Source organism: Stegostoma tigrinum, chromosome 6 (genome assembly GCF_030684315.1).
Source record: "Stegostoma tigrinum isolate sSteTig4 chromosome 6, sSteTig4.hap1, whole genome shotgun sequence".
NCBI lineage: Eukaryota > Metazoa > Chordata > Chondrichthyes > Orectolobiformes > Stegostomatidae > Stegostoma > Stegostoma tigrinum.
In genome coordinates, this window is record NC_081359.1 from 85,269,234 (window position 1) to 85,292,521 (window position 23,288).

The 23,288-nt window shown below is 37.8% G+C and overlaps 1 protein-coding gene across 12 annotated transcripts in view; it reads right to left on the bottom strand.

Annotated features, from left to right (window-relative positions):
• The window catches only part of supt20 (SPT20 homolog, SAGA complex component), a 60,577-nt gene that overhangs the window by 2,484 nt on the left and 34,805 nt on the right, over positions 1-23,288 (bottom strand). For 2 of the 12 annotated variants that reach the window (XM_048532395.2, XM_048532396.2), the window contains 5 exons: positions 21,524-21,678; positions 17,147-17,205; positions 4,142-4,261; positions 1,917-2,016; positions 858-982 (listed from right to left, as the gene is read on the bottom strand). In XM_048532395.2, coding sequence (XP_048388352.1) covers positions 858-982; positions 1,917-2,016; positions 4,142-4,261; positions 17,147-17,205; positions 21,524-21,678 — 559 coding nt within the window. The remainder of the gene's footprint in view (positions 1-857; positions 983-1,916; positions 2,017-4,141; positions 4,262-17,146; positions 17,206-21,523; positions 21,679-23,288) is intronic. The other 10 variants (XM_048532400.2, XM_048532399.2, XM_059646724.1 and 7 more) reach the window with 6 other exon arrangements.

Here is a 23,288-nt window from a genome sequence, read left to right on the forward strand (position 1 = left end):
ATGACCAAATTGCAGGCTTGACAGCAAAGAGATGAATCAATTTAAACATTTTGGAAGTGTTTAAGGATGGAGACAGAAAAAGAAAATTAAACCCACAAATTTAATGACTACAGTCAAGCAGCACCAGTGGCACAGAAGAGTTAAGACAATTTGACACACAAACACTTGTTCTTGCAGAGCTAACTGCATGCTTGTTAGTCAACGTCAGATCTAAATGTGCTTTAGTATTTTCAGTTGGATGCAGATGTAGATGGTAACAGAACCGCAGCAAGTCAGCAACTTCTAAGAGGCGTCTGTGCTAGGCTCAGTACTGTAATGGAGTGTACTATCCCAAGTTAAACAATTGTATATTTTGTTGTTTCAAATCATTTCAATGTGGTATGACTTTTTTTTAAAGCAGAACAACATTAACCCAAGGCAAATTGCAATGAAATCATATTGAGCACTAGCACCTTGTATAGAAAATAATTTCCATAACGCACAGTTGACATTGATTCCAACTGCAGGTATGCAAAAAAAAATAAATTTTTAAAAAAATTTTTGGGAGGGGTTGTGAGCAGTATCCTTTATAACATTGCCTGCAGTGGTTCTCATTCTTTCAATGTGCCACAAGCACTCTTGAGCATAAGTACAAGAGAAAGAGGTGGATGGCTAGGATGTCATTAATGTAAATTCAGTGCTCCAAAGTGATTAAATAATTGCATCCTTATTGCCCAAGTTTGACTGCTAACCCTTTTCAGATTCAAATAAGCAAAATGTTTTAGATTTTTGGGCAGCAGCTCAGACTGTTCTCCATTCTTTATTTTGGAGCTGAGAATTTTTTATTTCATGTAATTGTAGCCAAGTTGCTGGATTACTTGTATCTGTTGCTGCTGCTGCAAGGCTTGTTGCTGTTGCTGCTGCAAGGCAGATGTAAGCTGGAGTCTCTGCTGAGGAAGGCTTTGCCCAGGTCTGTTCATAGCAGAGCCAAGCTGAGACAACACTACAAGGGAGATAGGTAGAGGAAGAAGGAGGGACAACAAGAGGTTCAAATGAGGGGGGGGGGGGGGGGGAACCAGGATAGGGAAAGATTGTAACAGAAAGGGGATCAGTAGAATTCACCTATTAGTCTAAATCAGAAACATAGCTAAGTAATTTTATGGAATGTAACAAGATTACACATCTGTAATTTGTTAAATATACTGAGGGTGCACTTACTTCATTGCTATTAAAAAAAGATTTGCAAGTTTTTGGTTGAAAGTATCTTAGCAAATAGCTGTGGAAGCTTTCAAAAGCTTTAACAGTATTTCAGATAATAGAAACTCAATGAGATATCTCATGTTTCTCAGGATTCAGTTTTGTTTCAAAACATCTGTTTGCTTTCTGAATTTATGGAAAATAGTATGAACACACCAATCTTCTGACACCCATTATAACAAAATGATGCACACTCAGTACTCAAGGTTAAATAGCTTCAATTTTAATGGAAATATGCATGCTGATCAATTGATTAGTCAGACCTCCATAATACTTGGTATAATCAGCAACTCGAAGATAAATGGAAATGGATTGGTACACTCTTCAAACCACCATGAAGAATTACTGTGCATTTGTGGGGTAAGGGAAGGGGAAAAAGCTCAAGGGGAAGTATTGTGTGCAACAAAATAAATTCATGCGTTCAGGCCTTTAAACAGTTGGTGCAGTCCTTTTAATATGTGCACTGTCAAGCAATGTGTTTGACTCAAAGTGGCATGACAAGACTCCAAGGGGGTGGGGTGGTGAGGGGTCAGGGAGGAGAAACAAATTATTAGCTGCTCATAGATGCAAAATATAAGGCTGATAAACTAGTCAGGCATTTCTGAAAGAAAGTTACTGAAGACAGAAATAAAAGGAAGAGAAAAGAACACAAATGTAAAGGTGAAAGTAACAGTATGTACCTGCAGCCTGTGGAGGCACAAAACCTGCTGCCAGGTTGATGACTGCAGTCTGCTGAGCTGTTAAAGCCTGCTCCTGGCTAGCTGAAGCCTGGTCAGAATTCTGCTGGACAGAACAGAGTTCCTACATCTGAGTTCTATGATATTTGCATTAGTATGAAGTACTATTTATTTATCAATTTTCTAGACTAAATATCATGGATTCCAACTTCAGTGAACCACAATGATACATACCAAGGAATCAGTATTTTAATTGATAATTTAAAGAAGCTAATGTAGCCACAAACTATTCTGAAAGATTCAGTAATCGTTGCCAAAGGAACAATTTGTCAAACGTAAACCTCCTCTGTCTAGATACGAGATTCAGAATAATCACCCCATAGTTTGTACACCATCTGTTCATTTTCCCAGAAACCAATGGACCTAATCTTTATGCTTATGCAGATAACAATGACTGGATTTAATTACTTCAGTTCAGTGTTGGCTGATGGAAAGTAATTACATTTTCTATCAGAGAGAACTAATCCTTAATATAGGAATTGTATGCTGAACTGGACTCCAAGCTTGGAGTATGCTTACTGCCAGAAATTAGCCTCAAAAATTAATAAGGGATTGTCTTCTACCTCAGAAGTAGCTCTTACAAAAAATTATCTTGATACATTCATTTACATAAGGATTGTTCAAACCCCTAGCAAACAATGCTCTCTGGGACACAAATTGCAACAATTTATCTGAAGGAACAGCCTAGTAGTAAGTGAGAAAATGTGATCCAGAATGAATGAAGATATTTAGAAGGAAACATGAAAGACAATCCTAGTTTAGTGCGACATTGAAGTTTGCAAAAAAAAGGGAAGCATCATGCATTTTAAAAAGCAATACAACAACCCATCTTACCCAAGCTGACACAAATAAAGCAACTTTAACCATTTGCCATGAAAGTTTGCCATTGGTACTGCTGAATTTTTGTGGATTTAATAACATGGCTTAACATTCGGCAATAACAGTGAAAATGAATCCTGGAACAATTAACCACTTAAGTGAACAGTACAATTATTGGCCAGGGTAACTGCTGTTTGCTCTAAGATTTGCAGTTGGATGTGGGACATGAAATAAAACTCGTAGAAATCTCTTAACTTTTATGTTAATAGATTTATAGGTATAGGACTGATGTAATATAAGTGGCTCGAGACAGACCAATTAATGTTCAAGTTACAGGTTTCAACCTTTGATCTCCTGTATGGCCCACTTGCTTTTTTTTGTGATGCAATAAACATTTGCTGTTATGTTTCATTCTTCAATTTGTCTCAGCTGGTTTTGGTTTTTTTTTCCGAGCAAAGAGAATCAAGCGATCCTAAAAGTTTATTGGTCTGAAATAAACTTCATCATAATTAAATGATTAAATTCTGTACATGAACATTTGTGAAAGGTCACTTCTAGTATCACTAGCTTTACAAGTAATGGAATGTAATGTCAAAATAGACGCCACATAGATTGAGCATTGACTTTTTAATTAATGGATGTCACTACTACAATACAAGTTAGGACCGATGCACCCCCTTGCACACAAAAAGCACCAAGTTATTGTTTTGATATTGAGGAGAGTTAAGTAATTAAAGACCAAGGTTCACTCCAGTCCTAGACAGGGAATTTGACCAGGGTTATGATTCATTGTAACCATGAAATGACCATCTCCAAGCAAACAGAATGATGTATAAAATATTCAAATATTTTCTAATTTAATGTTAGCATTCAAATTTATTCATTAATGATTTAATATGCTAACAATATTTATTTGATTTGTTGACAATGCTAGATATTAATCTATTTTAATGAAGCAATATATTTAATCCAAAATATTTTTTAAAAATGTTTTCAGATTAAAAATTATATTTTGCAAATCAACTTTCTCAGGGGAGATTGTTTCTACATTGATACTACAGATTAAGCTTGCGAATGTTAGTTATAAATTTCACCATTATTGCAAAGCAAGTTTGAGTGTCTGTCAGTTTCAATTTTGCTGTCCATTATAAAGAAACAGTGAGGGAATGCCATGTGCTGGCAAGTGCATTAAGTGGAAAATCCCAGCCCTTGTAGCTTTAGTTTCCCCATATTCAAGATTTACATTCTTGTCATTTCAAAAGCTGCATTCACAACCGCATTGTTGTGTCCTGCAACCTGCTGTATAGTGAGTCAAGTTACTAGCTTTGTAACATGTAAAGAAAATGCACCTGTTCTCCCTGCTGTTGAGGGCTGGAGATTGCAGACTGCTGGGATGACTGTTGCTGAGAAAACTGGGGGAGCTGTTGCTGCTGTAGTGGATTGAAGATCACTGGCGGGCAACTTGACAGCTGGGATAGGATTAAAAATGTAAAATAAAGACAAAACAACTATCTAAATTTGGATTACACTGTATTATGTTTAGAACTACACCTCTTTTTTTGGCAGAGGCATTTTAAGACCTTACATAGAAAAGCAAATTGATTATCATTTTTCAAAGTATGTCTGAAAAATGTCATGATGACAAGGGCATAATTTCTTCCCATCCCAACATGGCTAAGCTTGTTACAGAGATAGTAGGAACTGCCAATGCTGGAGAATCTGACATAACACGGTGTAGAACTGGATGAACACAGCAGGTTGCTAGGTCATTTCAGAAAACATCAGGAGTCAACCGCAGTGTGGAATTACATTTAGGGTAGCACAGTTAGGAACAATAGGTTAATCAAACGATTCCCCCTACTTGGCAATCCACGTGAATGAAATCAGTTTCACGAAATATCATGATTATGTATGATCTCATTTGTTAATCAGTATTCTACTATCTTTGCTTCTGTGGATTCAAGTGTCTACGTTCAAATTGACACTGCCCAGGTATTTCACTTAGGAGACGGGATGCACTTTCTCACAGCTACTGTATTGTCAAAGGTTACAAAGAAACAGTTAAAAAGGTGATGGATTTCTTCGGTGCTGTATTTCATTTTCCAAATATCTGAAGTTTCACAAGTTGGCAATAGTGGGAGGATTTGTAATTCAGCCACTGAGACATGTATGAGACTTAATACCCTTGCTGAGAGGTGGACTGCTTACAACTCTGATATCTGTAGATTTGATTTAGCCTCTTGCCTCCAAATCCTAAAGGGTACTGAAAGAAATACATCTGGTTTGCGAAGCAATCAGGTGGCATTCCAACCACAAGCCAAACTTTCAAAACCAATATTTTCATCTGTTAGACCCTGATCATAAGTACTGTGACTGCTGGAAATCTGAAATAAACATAGGGGGCTGTATGACTTGTTACACATCTATGGGGAAGAGAGTTAGTGATGCTGATTTTTGTTCCTGGGTCAGGTAGATCTCCTATCTCAACCTTTAGCCAATTTGGATTGATAAGGCTGCTGGTTCCTGAAGTGGGCTGAGCACGAAGCCTGGCTCAGGGCTATGACCAAATATTGAAATATTCCATCAGCAATTACTTACCTTCAATTCCACAGACTTCCCCATGTCTCACCAAAGCCAAGCCACCTAAAGATCTCCACTCACCTCTCATAGCCCCTAATATGCTTTATGTCAGCCCATACCCCTTTACTCATTGTCCATGGCTGCTCAGTCTCCCTATGACAACTTAATGCCTACATCCACCCAGCAAATGGAATTCAATCCACATAAATGTGAGATGATGTGCTTGGGCAAGACAAACATGGGTAGGCCATGGGAAGCACCTTGGTGTGTGCAGTTCTGGAATCCACAGTGAAGGAAGGAGAGGGTGCTGAGATTTACCAGGATGTTGCCTTGGCTGGACAGTTCAGCTATGAAGAGAGATTGGACAGACTGGCATTGCTTACCTTGCAGCAGAGGAGATACAGAGGGAACATAATTGAGATGTATAAAATGTGTGGGGCTTGGATAGCCTAGATAGAAGAAACTTTTCCTCTTGACGGAGGGATCAATTTGGGGGGTGCACAGATTTAAGATAGGGCAGAAGTTTTAGAGGCGACATGAGGAAAAACTTTCACCAAGAGTGTGGTAGGAATCTGGAACTCTCTACCTGTAAGACTGGCAGAATCCCTCACAACATTTGAGAGGTATTTAGATGCGCATTTGTGATGCCAAAACAGAGAAGGCAAAGTTAGAATAGTTCAGTGGCTGGTTTTGAACAATTCAGTTGTGATGAGCCAAAGGACTTTTTTCCTGTGCTGTAGATCTTTATGACTATGAGGTGGGACTTGAATGTCTTCAATATCTTCATCATGACAGGGTCTCCTCATGGTGAAAAACTGATGTTTCAGATCTATGCCCTTTCGTCAGAATGCAAAAGGTTTTGAAACAAGTGAAAGGGAGATGTTGGGGAAAGAACAAAATGAAATATCTATGCTAAGGTTGGAGAGATTAATGAAAAATCATTTCATGGTATGAGGTGCAAGGCCAAAGGGACTGGTTACGGTATGAGTGAAGAAATGAAAGATATGTCTAGAAGAGAAAATGTTAATGGCAGGATTATGAACAGTTGCCACCCAAAAACAAAAACAGCAAAAAAAAAACCAGCATGCAGAAGGAAACAAAAACAAGGCATAGTCAATGTTATAAAACTGTCGCATCCAGAAAGTTGAAAAGTGTGCACTGAGGCACTATTCCTCAAGCTGGGATTGAGCTCACAGCAAGAAGCTGAGGTCAGCAAGGTCTGAGTGGCAGCAATGTGAAGGATTAACATGAAATGCGAGTGGTAGCTCAGGGTCATGTTTGTGAACAGACTGGAAGTTTCCAAACCAGCTTCACCGGAACAGTGCATATACCACAACATTAGTGTTTTTCGCTGATCATGCTCAACCAGGGGAGCAACACCTGACACACAGTTTACAGAATTAAATTACACATGATCATATGGCTAAAATATTGAATATTTGTTGGAACTTGTGGAGCTTTCTTCTATGGCATTCCACCCCAGCAAATAATGTTTCAGTGAAATAACTCAGCACCAGCATTTTCCTTTGTATATTTTTTAAAAATATAGTTGATTAGGCAGTTTCAGCCTTGTTTAAGTAGTCTCTGAAAACATGTCTATCATATCAGATCTGAAGGAAGGAATGATGGCGAGTTAAATGGGCAGCTGTAAAGTCAGGGTTACGTTTGCACTTTGGATGGAGATAATCTGCAAAGCGGTTACCCACTCTGCTGGCTCCAATAGGGAGGCCATTTCACGAGCAGAGGATATAGTATGCTAAATTTAAAGAAGAACAAGTTTAACTGTTAATGATTTGGGACCTTAGACATTGAGAAAGGAACAGCTGAAACAGCGTATGTTGCATCTTCTGCAATTATATGGTAAGGTGCTAATGGGAAGGGTGGGGTGTTGGAACTGTCAAAGTGCCCCTTGTGAGGAGTCTGAAGGATCTGCTCTCCACACAATTCCCTGGTCTACTCTTTACTCTCTCCACCTTTCCCCACAGTACAATTTCACGCAAACAAAAGCTACCCTTTTATCTCTTCCCTTCCCACCATCATGGTCTCAAACAATGCTTCCAGATGAACCAGTGATTCACGTATTTTCAATTTAGCACTGCATTTACTGCTTGTGATATGGTTTTCTCAATAATGAGATGACCAAATGCAGACTGGGTGACCACTTTGCAAAACACCTCCAATCAGCCCACAAATCTGAGTTGTCTGCCATGTTAATTCTCCACTTTGCTTGCCCTGTGAACTTGCTATCATGAGCTTCCTGCTGCATTCCAGTGGTGAATCTCATCTTTCTGCTGGACATTTAACTGGTCTGGATGTTGGCTCCCTTTGACTTCACAAATTTTAGATCATAAACTCTACCTCCTTTTTGTTTTCTTTATATTTTCTTTTTGTTTTTTCCATCTCGCTTTTATCTTACATATCTTTCACCGACCAGCCACTCATAATTCTGTGGTTCATTTTTTCTCTAGAGATATCTTACTTCTTTACTTGTCCCACAAGCCTTTTAGACATTTAATTTTTTTACACATTCCACATGATCACAGACTTTCCTTTTTGTTTTTTATAAACCCCATCTCAGTTTCTTTTCCCAGTTCTGATCAACAGTCACAGGCCTGAACCGTAACAGCTTATCACCTCTCTAATGCTACCAGACCTATAGCGACAAGTATGTAGAGCTGGGCTTTAGAAAACTGAAGTACATCTTTTGAGAAAATGAGATTGCTGGGTATGTTTTATCATACTTTTATGAGTGCTCATGTTCTTTTGTTCTCTCTTCAGACAATTCCTTCAATTGCTTGCCATTTCCCCACACAGCTGTACAAATCTTTCCCGTTATGAAATAACCTTTTGAAAGTTATTGTTTAAATTGCTTGCACTGATCTTTCAGTTAGTGCAAAACCATAGAAATCTTAATTTTTTTTACATAACACCAATTCTCATCTTCCACCTGACTTCTTTGTCAAACAACTGAAACCTGGTTACTTACCCTTTGCTTCTGGAAATGATTATTTCTTATTTACTTATCAAAACCTTTCATGATCTTGAACACCTCTGCTAAATTTCCCCTTATAAACCTCTTCTCAAGAAAACGGTCTCAGATTCACTTGTCACTGCATCTTTGCGCTATTCCAACAAATTTCTTCTGTACTGTCTTGAAGATTTTAAATTTTTTCCTAAAGTATGGTACCTAACTTTGACATAATACTACAGCTGGAACCCAACATGCCACTGTTAAAGGTTTTGCAGCATCTCCTTGCATTACTCTATGCCTATTTATAAAGCTAAGGATGAGTCCCTTTTTAAAAGAAAAGCCTTCTGAATTTTACCTGTTGCCCACAAAAAAAAACAAGTACGTACACCCTAGGTCTCTCGAGAATACTCACTGGAATAGTACACTGTATATTTTTTAAACAGTATATTTGATTGTATATTAGAGAAGCTGATGCAAACATAACAAATCTATTACGTTTCCTGAAGGTTTCTTGAATGCAAAGCACAACAGAATAAATATCACTGAACAGAGAATATTTGACTTCATCACTTGGTAAGTACAAAAATGTATTGTTTCGTAAAACTGAATCTATATTTTAGTTTATTGAAAACACATATAGGACCTTAGGAAATAGAAGCAGGTTGGTCATTCAGCCCTCGAACCTGCTTCACTATTGAACTAGATCAAGGTTGATTTTCTCCCTTAAATGATTTCTTTACACACTACCCTCCTATCCCTCACATCTAATAAAATCATCTCTCTTTCTGCTCAACCTTAGACACTAGAAACTCTCTCTTCAAGAATCAATCTGGTGAACTTTTGCTGAACATGCCCTCTATGGCAACTATCTCCTTCCTGAGGTAATAAAGCCAAACTGCATACAATATTCCAGTTATAGTATTATCAAGACTCCTTGCAAATGCAGCAAGACTGCTTTACTTCTGTAGTCATATTGTCTAGCAAGAAAAGGCCCACATATCAGTTGTCTTCCAAATCAGTGGCAAGGAGAGTTGGGTCCCATTGAACATCAGCATTTCCAAATCTCTTACCATTAAAGAAATAAATCTGCATTTCTTACATTTCCTACTAAAATGATTAACATCACATTTTTACCCTCATATTTCTGCCCTTTTAGCACTGTGGATTTCTGCAGACATCATGACTACAGTGGTTCAAGAAGGCAGCTCACTACCAAAGTCTCAAGAACGGTCATAGATGGGCAATAAATGCTTGCTTCGCCAGTGATATCCACATCCCATGGATAAATAAATCCCTTTGAAGCTTCTTCGCAGTATACTCACAATTTACATTTCAATCTAGTTTTTGCCATCAGCAAACTTGGAAACCCATTTATTCTTATTGTTTTTCATCCGTTAACCATGTCAATATATGATCCCAAATTCCAGGAGATCAAAAACAAAAACAGAAATTCCTGGAGAAACTCAGCAAGCCTGGCAGCATCTGTGGAGAGAAAGCAGAGATAACGTTTCAGATCTAGTGACCCTTCATCAGAACACTGGGGAATCTGAAGGAGGGTCGATGAACAAGAAACTTTAACTCTGCCTTCTCTCCATAGATGCTGCTAGACCTGTTGAATTTCTCCAGCAAATTCTGTTTCTGTTTCAGATTTCCAGCATCCGCAAATCTTTGCTCCCGACCGCCCAATTTTGTTTACTAACCTCTTCAAAAGGTGCTATGTTAGAAATTAAAGCATCTTCAGAAAGAATTCAGATTGAAGTATAATAGTTTGTTCATTCACTTGTCACAAGTACAAATACACAGTTCTTCATGTCAGGAATAAGTTCACAACAAAGATATATGAAAGCAAGGTATAACTTTTAAGAGAATCAAATGCAAAGGAATATAGAGAATAGGCAGTTTCTAAGGACAGCCATGGAATAATGCATACGAAACATAGACATGAAACAAACAATTAGCAATCAGTAGTGTTAAAGAGAAAAAAATGGCATTTATTAATCCCTCAGTATTCAAAGTATGTTGCTATCATGTCTGATTGATTAATGCCAATTAACAGCATTAAAATGCATGATATTGGGAATTCTAGGGTATGCACAGGCAAAATCGAACGCTGGATAAAAACGTGTGTACTGTCTTGTTGAACTCTTGCTCTTCAAGGTGGCATTTGGCACAAGTTTTGATCATACTGTCACAAGAGCCTTGCAACTTCCTGCAGTGCATTTTTTTTTGGTACATACTGCTGCCATTACACGTCAGTGGGGAAAGAGTGAAGGTTAATCTCGGCAGATGTGGTGGCAATTAAGTGGGCTGCTTTGTCCAGCATGATAGCGAAGCTACTGAATCTTATTGGAGCCGCACCCAGCCAGGCAAGTGGGGAATATTCTGTCGCACTCCTGACTTAAACATTGTAGATTGTGGCAAGCTTTGCAAACCAGGTGGTGAATTATTAGGCACAGACTTCTCAGCATCTGATCTGTTCTTATGCTTAAGTAGTTAAGTTTTGATCAATGGTAACTTTAGAACAATAGTGGGAGATTCACTGAAGGCAATGCCATTGAATGTCAAGGGAAGGAAATTGTCTCCTGGGGGATGGTCATTGCCTGACACAGGTGGTGCAAATGTTACATGCAATTAATCAGCTCACACTCAAATGTTGTCCAAATCTTGTTGCATGCAGGCACAGACTTCAGTATGTGGAACTACAAATGGGATTGAGCACTCTGCAATTATCTGTGATACCTCCACAAATGACGGAGGGAAGGTAATTGATGAAGCAGCTAAATATGACTGAGTGCTTCCCTGAAGAACACATACGAATGCTCTGGATCGAGATGACTGATCTGTAACAGCTACAACCATCTTCTTTTGGATGAGGTTTGACTCTAATCAGTAGACAATTTCCCCTCAGAATCATGGAATTGTTAGAGGACAGGATTTCTGAATGAGTACAAATGTCATTTGCCTGCCTTCTGCCCTAATTCTGCACATTGCTACTTTTCAGGTGATAAGTGTAATTTCATTTTGAGCATTTGAGTTAAATTTGCCTCCACCACAGGGCGAGTCAGAGATATCTAGATCTTAATCACTCTTTGTGTGAACATTTTTCTTTCGTATCACTGCTGATTCTCTTATCACTTCCAATCCATGCATGCTCATTCTCACCTACATCATTACTAGGAATGATGCTTCCCTACCTAATCTGTCCAAATGCTTCATGCTTTTAAATATCTTTATCAAACCTCCTCATAGTAACCTATTCTTTAAGGAAAACATTTCTAACCTCTCCAAACCATCTTTGACTTCAAGTTCTTCATTCCTGCAACATTGTCACAAATCTTTTTTGCATTCTCTCCAAAGTTCTCATATCCTTCCTAATGTCTGGCACCCAGAACCAGATGCAATACTCCTGAGTCTCAACAAGTTCAATTTTACCAAATGCCTCAGTCAAAGGCCGCCTTGATTTCAACAGCATCTACTCTCACCTCACCTTTGGAATTCAGTATTTGTCTATACTTGAACCAAAGTTGTAGTGTGGTCTGGAGCCCAGTGGTGCTCACAGAACCCATAGTAAACATTGATGAGCAGTTGCTGAGTAAGTGCTGTTAGAAGGCGCTGTCTGTGACATCCTCCTATCACTTTGCTGAAGAATGACAATAGACTGCAGTGGTGATGACTGGATTTGTCTGGCTTTTCGTAAAGCGAGCATATCTGGTGGTTTTCTATCTTGTCAGGTAGATGCTGATGTTGTACCTATAATGGAACAACTTGGCTAGACGCATGAACTGCAGCACAAGTTTTCAGTACTAAAGACAGGATGTTATCAGGGACTACGGCTCGCAGTGCTCAATCTTTTCTCATTATCATGTGGAGTGAATAGAACTGGCTTAACACTAGGGCCTCCAATGCGGACATCCTTGGTAGGGAGGGAGGGAGGGAGGGAGGGATGGGTCATCTACTTGACACTTCTGGCTGAAGATGGCTGTAAACACTTAAGCCTTGGCTTTTGCATTGAGGTGCTGAGTTCTACTTTCATTTCAAACACATTTCTGTTTTTCCCAAAGTTTGATGTGCAATTACCATTCTTCCAAGAAAATTTCACTTTGAGCAGAAGTTATTTTTGAACTGCACAAGGAACTTGTAATACTTTGCTAAAACGAACTCTTACTAAAGTGACTCTTACTAAATTTTGAAACAATTAGATGCATTGCTATGTACCAATAATGATTATGTATCAAAACCAGTCATCATATTCCTTCTGTGCATGTATACTTCTCTGCTTGTGAGTTATACTCAAATTCTTCAAGATAACACACTGTAGAATCTTTAAAAGATATATGATGAATTAAAACATCATGCCTGTTAGCAGAGCATGCCACTGTATCATCCCAAAAAGGACAGATGTTTTTGTTTAATTAGTGGCAGTCTGGACAATAATCATTACCTCAGACAGGATACAGTCATTTAAGTATTTTCCACATTCAGTTCATTGCCCTATTTTCAAGACTTTACATGCCAAATGTTTATAATTTTCTGTGCTCACTCGTGCACATATATACATATCTATGTGTCGGTGTTATCCCGTTGTTATAGCTGTGCAGAATACTGGTGAAGGCTTGAAAAGATTTGGCTTTCTTGAGTAATTGTTCAAATATTAGATACTATTGCACAGACAAGATCTTAATTATTCTTGGAAACTATATCAATTATCTATACATCCAATGTCATCATTGGACTGAGGCACTTGGAACACTTGCCTTCGAAATTTTGGCTATTACTTTCAGCTGAGTCTTCCTCATATTAGAACAAATTTTTTGTTAGATGTGGCAGCATGACCCAAATAGAAATGATGCAAGAACATAAACACACTTACGTACTATGAATTTCACTGGTGCAATTCCAAACTAGAATGGAAATGCTAGCTGAAGATTCAATGACATTTAGATATGGAAATACACATCAGTACACCGAAAAGCTTTTTTAAAGAAATTAGAGTAAAAATTTGTAAAACTGCGCATGGGACTTTGAAAGCACAATATGTTGAAGCACTACAGCACCTGTCCTGAATTGTTAAATCAAGAATATCAATGCATGCAAATTTTACTGGGTTACCACATCAGTGTTAAAGAAATTGTTTTAAGTCAAATCAAATTAACATACAATTTTCTTAGCAAAGGGCTACTAGCCATAAATCGTGAAATTAATAGTTTAAATTCTCAAACTAAAATAACTATAACACAACAGCAGCTTAATTAATAAAACATAATGCATACTGTTTCAAATTTTATCTGTTCTTTGGACATAATATTTAATTTTCATGTTATTTTTCTTGTAACTGTGTGAATGAGGCTCAGTGTTTAACTCATTTCAGTTATCTTTTCTATTATACTTTCTGACTGGCTGAAATTATTTGGTTCTCCATATCTCATAATTTCAATTTAAAATGATTGTTGGTTTTTGCAATATTGTTTAGGTACGTCAAATCAGTTCAAACTCAGCATTTATCTCTTAATTTCCACCAATTTGGGTTTGTCAGTGAATGTGAATTATCACTGATATCATCTGGTCCCTATATTGATGCTAAATTATTGCACAATGCATCAGATAGGAGGAGCAACAAAGCATTTGCTATACAATTGAATTAATCATGAGGAAGAGATGACTTATCTTACTTTAGCCATTAAATTAACTCTCTTATTTTTAGGAAAGCAAAAGTGTTGTTTGAACAGACTGGCTTAACATAAACTTTTTCCAAAGCAGACATTAATGTGGCACATAGAATCTCAACAACAAAATTAAAACAATGTAGTTAAGATAGCTGAATGTATTAATTATTTTACATGTTATTTGTGCTAATTTTTCTTGAGAGGAGATTGATGTATTCAAAATATCAAGGGTACTGAACAGACTTGACAAGGAAAAATTGTCCCCAGTGGTAGAGAATCAAGAATGAGAGGCACAAATTTAACTTAGTTGGCAAAAAAATGCATTGTACACATGTGCAGAAAGTTGCTCACAACCTTGGTTAAGTTTGCAGCCAAAAAATGTGGTGAATGCAATTTTGATTGAGACACTAAAGAGAAATTGAATTATTATCTGAAAAGGAAAATGAGCAGGGCCCTGGGGAGAAGGCCAGGAATGGCACAGATGAATCATCCTTCAGACACGCAGCACAGATATCTCGGAACTCTTTTCGAAACAATTGCTGATCAAACATACACATCTTGAAAAGTGTCCGTATTACAGAAGGTGATGGAGGTCTTAGAACGCATAAAGGTAGATAAATCCCTGAGACCTGATTAGGTGTATCTCGAAACTTTGTGGGTAACTAGGGAGGTGATTGCTGGAAGATTGGAGGATAGCGAGTGTGGTGCCATTATTTAAGAAAGGTTGTAAGGAAAGGCCTGGGACCTATAGACTGGTGAGTCTGAAGTCAGTGGTAGGTAGGTTGTTGGAGGGGATTCTGAGGGACAGGATTTACATGCATTTGGGAAGGCAAAGACTGATAAAGGATAGTTAAGGTGGCTTTGTGCATGGGAATTGTTTGTCCACGAACTTGACTGACTTTTTTGAAAACGTGGCAAATAAGATTCATGAAGGCAGAGCATTAAACATTGTCTATATGGACTTCAGGAAGGTATTCGACAAGGTTCCACATGGTAAGCCAGTTAGCAAGATTAAATCACATGGAATCCTGGGAGAGCTAGCCATTTTGATACAAAATTGGTTCGAAGGGAGGAGATAGAAGCTGGTGGTATGTTTTCCAAACTGGAGGCCAGCAGTTTGCTGCAAGGATTGGTGCTGGGTCCACTGCTTTTTGTTATTTATTTAACGATTTGGATGTGAATACAGGAGGTATGGTGAGTAAGTTTGCAGATGAAACCAAAATTGGTGACGCACTGGGCAGTGAAGAAGGTTATCTCAGGGTACAACGGGACTTTCATCGGATAGGCTAATGGGCCAAGGAGTGCCAGATGGAGTTTATTTAGAAATGAGGTGTTGCATTTGGTGAGGCAAACCAAGGCATGGCTTATCATTAATGGTAGATCCCTAGGGATTGTTGCCAAACAAAGAGACCTAGGGGTGCAGGTGCACAATTGAAGGTGGAGTCACAGGTGGACAGGATGGTGAAGGCGGCATTTGGTATGCTTGTCTTCTTTGGTTGAGTGCATTCAGTACGGGAGTTGGGACATTATGTTCCGGCTGCACAGGACACTAGTGAGGCCATTTTTGGAATACTGCGTTCAATTCTGGTCTCCCTTCTATAGAAAAGATGTTGTTAAACTTGAAAGTGTTTAGGAAAGACTTACAAGGGCATTGCCGGGATTGGAGGGGTTGAGTTTTAGAGAGCTGGGGCCTCCTGGAGTGTTGGAGGCTGAGGGGTGACCTTACGCTTGTAAAATCATGAGGAGAATGGATAGGGAACCAGCCAAGGTCTTTTTCCCAGGATAGGGGAGTCCAAAACTAATGGGCATAGGTTTATGGTGAAAAGGGCAAGATTTGAAAAGGGCCTGAGGGGCAACTTTTTCACACAAACGGTGGTGAATGTATAGAACAACCTACCAGTGGAGGTGGTAGAGGTGGGTACAATTACAAAATTTAAAAGGCTTTTGGATAGTTATATGAATAGGAATGGTTTAGACGGATTTGGGCCAAATATTGGCAAATGGGGCTAGATCAGTTTAGGATACCTGGTCAGCTTGGACAAGTGGGGCTAAAGGATCTGTTTCCGTGCTATATAACTCTATGACTCTACAATACACACGTATACAGTGCCCTCAATCTTAGTAATATTTAAGCCTAAGTTACAGCTTTAAAGAAAAAAAATCAAAGATCAGTGAAAATAACTTATCTTGCAAACAATCCTGGTGACATGGAAAACTTTTAAGAATCCTTATTGTGATAAGCATGTTATTACCGCATAGTTTGAACTATAGTTTATGTTGTATATGGCCTAAAAATTTGTAGTAATATTTGTACGTGCAGTCTGCTACCAATGCTTTTCTGTTCCTATTTCCAGAGTTACTGCTTACCCAATTCACCTGCTTTTGTTTGATGAGCTTGGTAGTTTGTAAAGCTTTTCATTCACTGATCGATGATTCTAACAAATGAAGTGGCAAATGAAGGATAACTATTGCTTAAAGTAACTGTTCATCATTAATTCTGAGTTCCTAATTGGTAGCAACTAATATTAACCTTATAATGGAATGTCTGAACTTAATTCAGACTTCAGCTATTGCAAAATCAAGAGTTTACAAAGCAGCTTTGATTGGGAAAGGAATTGTGCCTGTCTACAATGTCACCTAGCTTCGGTGTTAAGAAAAGCATTTTGGTTCCAACCTGTGGCAAATTTACACAGTAAAAACTGTAGTTGCTCAAAGGTACACGTTTTCCTTAAGACTTACAAAAATCAATTTTGATTCAATCTCTATCGGAAGCAGGAGTATTGTGGAGAAAAGGAAAGTGAGGCTATAATTCAAAATTACAAAATGGAGATTCTGTGAAAAATGAATCCTGTTCTTAATGTGTACTAGCAAATATCCAAATCTGTGAGATTGATAGGACCCCGATCATGATTTGCTGGTAGGAATTCTCAATTTCAAGTTGTGGGCTGACCTTGAGCAAAATTAAAATTTGACTTACCAGAATAAACTTGCATGTTCAATGTTTCAAAAGTAGCACAGAGTGACAAACATGAAACATCACAGGCAACTGTTATCTCAGAATCAGGGCAGGGAAGCTGACTTTAAGTGACAATGAAATAGAATAATACAGGACACTCTATTACAATTGCAATGAATCCTACCTGAAGCAAGTTCAAAGGTCGGAAACCAGGAGTATTTTTTAAACCAACAAATGAACCACCTGTGAAGAAAACATCAACATATTAGTTCATGTCAATATTGTGTAATTTGGTTCAAAAATCATTATTTATATTCAGGTAAAATAATTTAAGCATATCTAAATAGCTGATATTTTCAACTGATTTATGTTGTCACATTTCCAAATAGGTTTACATGTCTTATATTAAGTATACATTAACACTACTACAGAGCAAAACATCCTTTTAAAAGAAATGTCCTTTCACTGTCCTGGAACCTACAAGTGGATGCAATTGCTGGTGAAGTAAGGCTACTTAAAAGTAGTTATGAAGGCACATGTGAAATTAAGAGTGATACACAAATCCCCGCTCTAAATGTCATGATCAACACCATGAACAATTCACTACTTTTAAAATTTGAGCATGCATAATAATGTTGCACCTAAGCATTTACAAACATAATGGGACACAAATTAAGCAAGTGTCACTTCTGACTTTTGAGTGCTCACGTACTGACAAAAGTGTTGAAGTGTTATGCTTCTCATCAATAAAATCTCGTGTTTAGGATCTCCAACAAATTTGAGCAAATGCAATGATAGCAAGAAAAAATCACTCCGAATTCAGATTTTGGTCATAAATAATTGAAACTTGAATAATTGTGTCAGTTTAGACATATTATACAATCAGCCACTAGAAATCTGAACAAATTTCATAGCATCTTCTATACTTACTTTATTGATAGTATCAATAGCATTGGATTTCTGAATTTTTTAAAGTGCAACCTGAATTTTGTTTCAGCTAAGTTAAAAAACAGAACTTTTGGAATCTTGCATAATTAAACTAAGGATTATTCAGTTTAGATATATTCCACTTGCTCACAACTATCAGAAACTCTACGTTAATTTTCAGTGAAGGCAATAAACTTTTGAAGAGCTAACACAGACATTGATGAGGCTGATGCTATTTCATGGATATGGGTATGGATTTGCAAAAGACTTTTGATGTCGTGGACTAAAAGGGACAGTAGCAGAAAAGAAATTGGCTGAGTGACAGGAAACAGGACAGTGATTAACAGATGTGTTACATACTGGAGAAAGGTTTGAGGTGGGATTCCCCAGGTGTGGGCTGGGTTCCTTGCTCTTCCCAATAATATATTAATGACTGAGATCTTAGTTTACAGGGCACAACTGCAAAGTTTTTGGATGATATGAAACTTGGAAAATTATAAACTGTGGGAGGATTGCGAAGAGCTTCAAAAGTACATGGGCAAATTGAGAGAATGTAAAGATAAGTGGCAGATGAGGTTCAATGCAGAAAAATGTACTTAATTTTTGTAGTAAGAATGTGGAAAGACAATACGAAATAAAGAATGCAAACCTATAGATTTATCATGACCAGAGTGAGCTGGGCATATTTGTGCATAAATCATTGAATGTCACAGGAAAGGTTGAGGATGCTGTTAATAAAGCATACAGTATAATAAGCTTTATTAATTAGGGCACAAAATGCAAGATAAGGAGTTTATGTTGAACCTGTAAAAGACACTAGTTCAGCCTCAGCTGGAATATTGAGACCAGTTTGCTGGGCTTTATGGCAGTTATGAAGGTGCTTGATATAGTGCAGAAAAGACTCACAAAAATGACGCATATGGTGATGTAGTGGTAATGTCAATGGCTGAATAATCCAGAGCATCTGGATAATTTTCTGGGAACATGGTTCTGAATTCCACCATGGCAAGTGAAGAAGCTCAAATTCAATGCAATCTGGAATTATAATATAGCCTAAGAGTGATCATGCAGCATTGAGAGTGTCCCTAAACTAAATGGCCTACAGTGATTCAAGAAGGTAGTTCACACAACCTTCTCAAGGGCAGTTAGGGATGAACAAAAAATGCTGGCCCAGCCAGCAGGGCCCACATCCTATGAATGAAGGGATATAAGCACTGTTGACTATTATAAAATTACATCTGGTTCACTAATGTATTTTAGGGAAGGAAATCTATTTACTTTACAATAGGATTCCAGGCCCACGGCAATGTCATAACACAAAAACATAGAGAATAGGACCAGCAGTAGACCATTCAACATGATCACGGCTGATTGGCAAACTCAATACCATAATCCAACTCTTCTCCCTCACCCCCTAACATCACCTGATCCTTTGAGTGAGAAGGGCTACTAACTCCTTCCTTGAAAACACAATATTCCGGCCTCAACTCTGGTAGAGAGTTCCACAGACTCACCACTCTCTGGGCGAAGAAACTTCTCCCCAGCTCAGTGCTATAAATGTTTATCCCTTAAGCTATTACCCCTGGTTCTGGACACCCTCTCCATTGGGAACATCCTTCCTGCACCCAAACTGTATCGCCCTGTTAGAGTTTTATAGGCATTTATGAGATCCCCCTTCATTCTTCTAAATTCAAATGAATACAATTCTAACTAACTGAATCTCTCTTCATATGCCAGTCTCGCCACATGAGGAATCAACTTGCACACCTTCACTACACTCTCTCTATAGCAAAGTTGACTGTTAACTTTCGTGCGAAAAGGCCAAGAGAGCCAATCCGTTCTCAAGCAATCAGGTATCAGCAACAAATGCTGGCCAGTGAGTGGCACGCACATCTTTGAAATAATAACAAAAGGTTACAAAAATGGATTTGAAAAATTGGGATTATTTTCTTTGGAAATGTGAAGCTTGAGGGGATATTAGATTGGACAGAATAGACAAGGAGAAACCGCAGCCATTCATGAAAGCATCAAGAATGAGAGAATACAGATTTAAAGTAACTGGTGAAAAAATAGCAAAAGCAACAAGACAGAAAGTTTCTTCATTGAGCGTTCACTTGAGTGTGTGGTGGAGGCAGATTCAATCAAATCACTCAAAAGGGAATCAGACTGCTTTCTGAAAATGAATCATGTGCAGAGCTACAGGGAGCAGGCAAGAGAATGAAACTCAGTGAAATGCTTATTCAGAGAAATGGCAGCAGTGTTATGATTCAACTGGGAAAGTTTGCTGGTTCTGAAAGCCCATTGCTCCTGTAAACAATATAATCAAAGCATGCAACATCCCTAATATACCTGTGCAATGGAACCAAGTTAACAGAAAACTGTACTTGAAAGTAATCACCATTAATTGTAAATAAGTAAATTCTGACCCGAAGTAAACAGCTACGAGCTATCAATGAATGGCTCTGCTAGTTAGAACTCTAACCCGTTCTAAAATTCAGGCACGTACATGCGCACAAACAGAAAAACGGGGGTTTTATGAATGAAGGGAAACAACTGGGAACCACAGCTCAATCGCACCATTTCACAAGGCTTGCTGAGATGATCCTTTAGTTTGCCAGGATCTTTGGTTCTTCAACCTTTTTTCTCCAGACTCCTTCACTTCTTCGCAGGAAGCACAGGGTGATTAGTACGTAAGTGTAAAGTGTCTTAACTTGCTGATTAAAGGCAACAGCTTACAGAAAATTGTGGGTGGAAAATAATTGGCTTTTTTTTGGCTTCAGGTAAAAATACTTCAGTGTGGAAACACACAACCTGCCCATCCTCAGCAAAAACAGAAGTTGCTGGAAAAGCTCAGCAGGTCTGGCAGCATCTGAGAAAAAAAATCAGGGTTAACGTTCTGAGGAAAGATCACTGGACCTGAAACTTTAACTCTGATTTTTTTTCTCCACAGATGCTGCCAGATCTGCCGAGCTTTTCCAGCAACTTCTGTTTTTTTGGTCCTGATTTACAGCATCCATAGTTCTTTCCGTTTTTATTTAGTACTGCCCATCCAGGGGTCCAACTTGTCCACACAAGTTGTTCAGCTCCCCAGGAACCAATCTGAAATTGACATCAGGCTCATTATCTTTGGCATCCACAACTGCTACAAATGCACAACCCTAATCACCTTGTGTTGCTGGTTAAATCTAACCCAGTATATATCCCCTGGTGCAAGCCCATTTACACACAGCTTCCCCCACTACTTGATCAAAGCAAAAATAAAACACAAACATTAATTAACTTATTTGCAAAGTGCAGCAATTCCACAATCCTTGGTTCTTTATAATTGTTCTTCCATTTCAGTCCACAATTGAAATTACAGAAAATAAAATGAAACTGTCTTTAGAGAAGACAATGGTTTGGATGATCTTCTTCAGAGCTGTAACATTTCTGTGACTGTGATAAGTAGTTTATCTTTTCTTTTCCATATCCAAGTTGAAAAGAAAAGTTCTGGACTTCACACAATTCTAACCAATGTTGAGAGGGATCTTCCCAAAGTGCAGGTATACTGACAGCAAAGACCATACAAGATAAAGAGTAATGGTTTATAATATGTGAAGAACCTCACTGACCAGGTGCCTCACTTAGTACTAACCTGCTTGAGCTGCAGATTGCATGGCAGCTGGCAGTGAGCTTGGCACCAGTCCAGCTGGTGGTAGAATGCTGCTCAGATTTAAGCCTGAAGGAGTTATAGCACCACCATTACTCCCCAGCATGGGATTTGAACCACTCATCAACGTCTGTGCTCCACTAGGGATGGGATTGGGGTGGAGAAGAAACAAACATATTACGCACATGCTTTTCTTTTATTTTGGTAGAAAAAACAAGCATATTATACATGTATTTCTGATTTAACGTAACTGTTAGGTCACATCTTTTAATCAGCATCAGTTGTAAATAAATGGGTTTAAATAAACATGCTGACTTAGTGTGAAGCTGTAGAATGTTGAAATTACAAATCTAATATAGTTATAGGAAATAAATCCCATCAGGCACAAAGTTAATGTAAATAAATCAAGTAAAAGAACTCATGTAAAGGCTGACCAACAATTTTAAGGGTCATCACAATATCGGATAGGAGTTACCAGGACAAGCAAAAATGTTGAAATCTGCAGTTAGAACAATTAGAACCACAGAATAACACATCAAGCAAGAAGTAACATTTAATAACATATGACTTAGATCACACATGGAGTACAAGTGGCTACTGGTAAATCAGTTCAAACTTAAAGCAAGTGGAAGCATTCAGGAAAGGCAACAAAAATATGACCATAAATTTCACATAGGTCTTCAAAATATGGATTTATTTTCATATATTTCAGCAGCAATTTTGATAGAAACTGTAATTTCAAAATTCTCAAAACAGACTCCAAGCGTTAACGGACCTTTAATAATATCAAATAATATTCTTTAACAGCCATGAACCATTGCCACATGTGACATATTATTTAATATGGTTACTAGATTTTTTAAAAAATGTGTCCCAGTATCAATAATAGACTTAAATTACTAAGAAAAAAGTAAATACTTATACGTATATTAACGGTAACTGGAAATAAGTTATTGTTTTTCAAACAAATTTTGTCCATTAAGAATTTGGTCGAGTGACTTCTGCAACTATTTGTGATGTTGGAGAGGCCTGATATATCTTGGCTCTTTACTTGGATGTGTACCGTTGTGGCAATAATTATTATGAAATTCAAGTGTTTTTAGATTGATATTCAAGTTTGTTCAATGCATAATCATTTATTTAAGTGAAATTAGCTCTATTCTTATTCTACACTATTAGATCAGTTCTGGGTGAGAACAGAGGTTAAAATGTTAGGTCTCTGACAAGAAAATTATTTATTAATATGATTCAAAGGGTAAGTACTTAAAATAAGTTAAAGATGTATAATACACACATAAACAGAGGGTTCTACTCAATACTGGAAACATTTCTCCTTGGTCTCCTTTCCCTTCAAGACAAAATGTACTCAAAATATTTTATTTCTGGTGACAATTCCAGTTTTAACATTGATGATAAAATTTCATGGCACTTCTGCAATTTTAATATGCTGACTCAGCAGCAGCATTCATCAATTGGGATGGGGAAAAGAGATTAACTGATACAATTACTCAAAAAGCTGATCACTTGGAAAAATTTTGAATTAGAAAGGGTTAAAGAATAAAGATAAACACACTGAATGGCACAAACTGTATTTGATCAAGTATACAACTTTTTCTTTAAAATAGATTTTCAATGAGTTAGAACAGATGGATCAGTTTTGTTCTTCTAATGCATGAATAGATAATACAAGGATACTATTTCTTCTTGTTAATACTTTATGCAACTATATTGTTAGAGTTGTAAAAAAAAC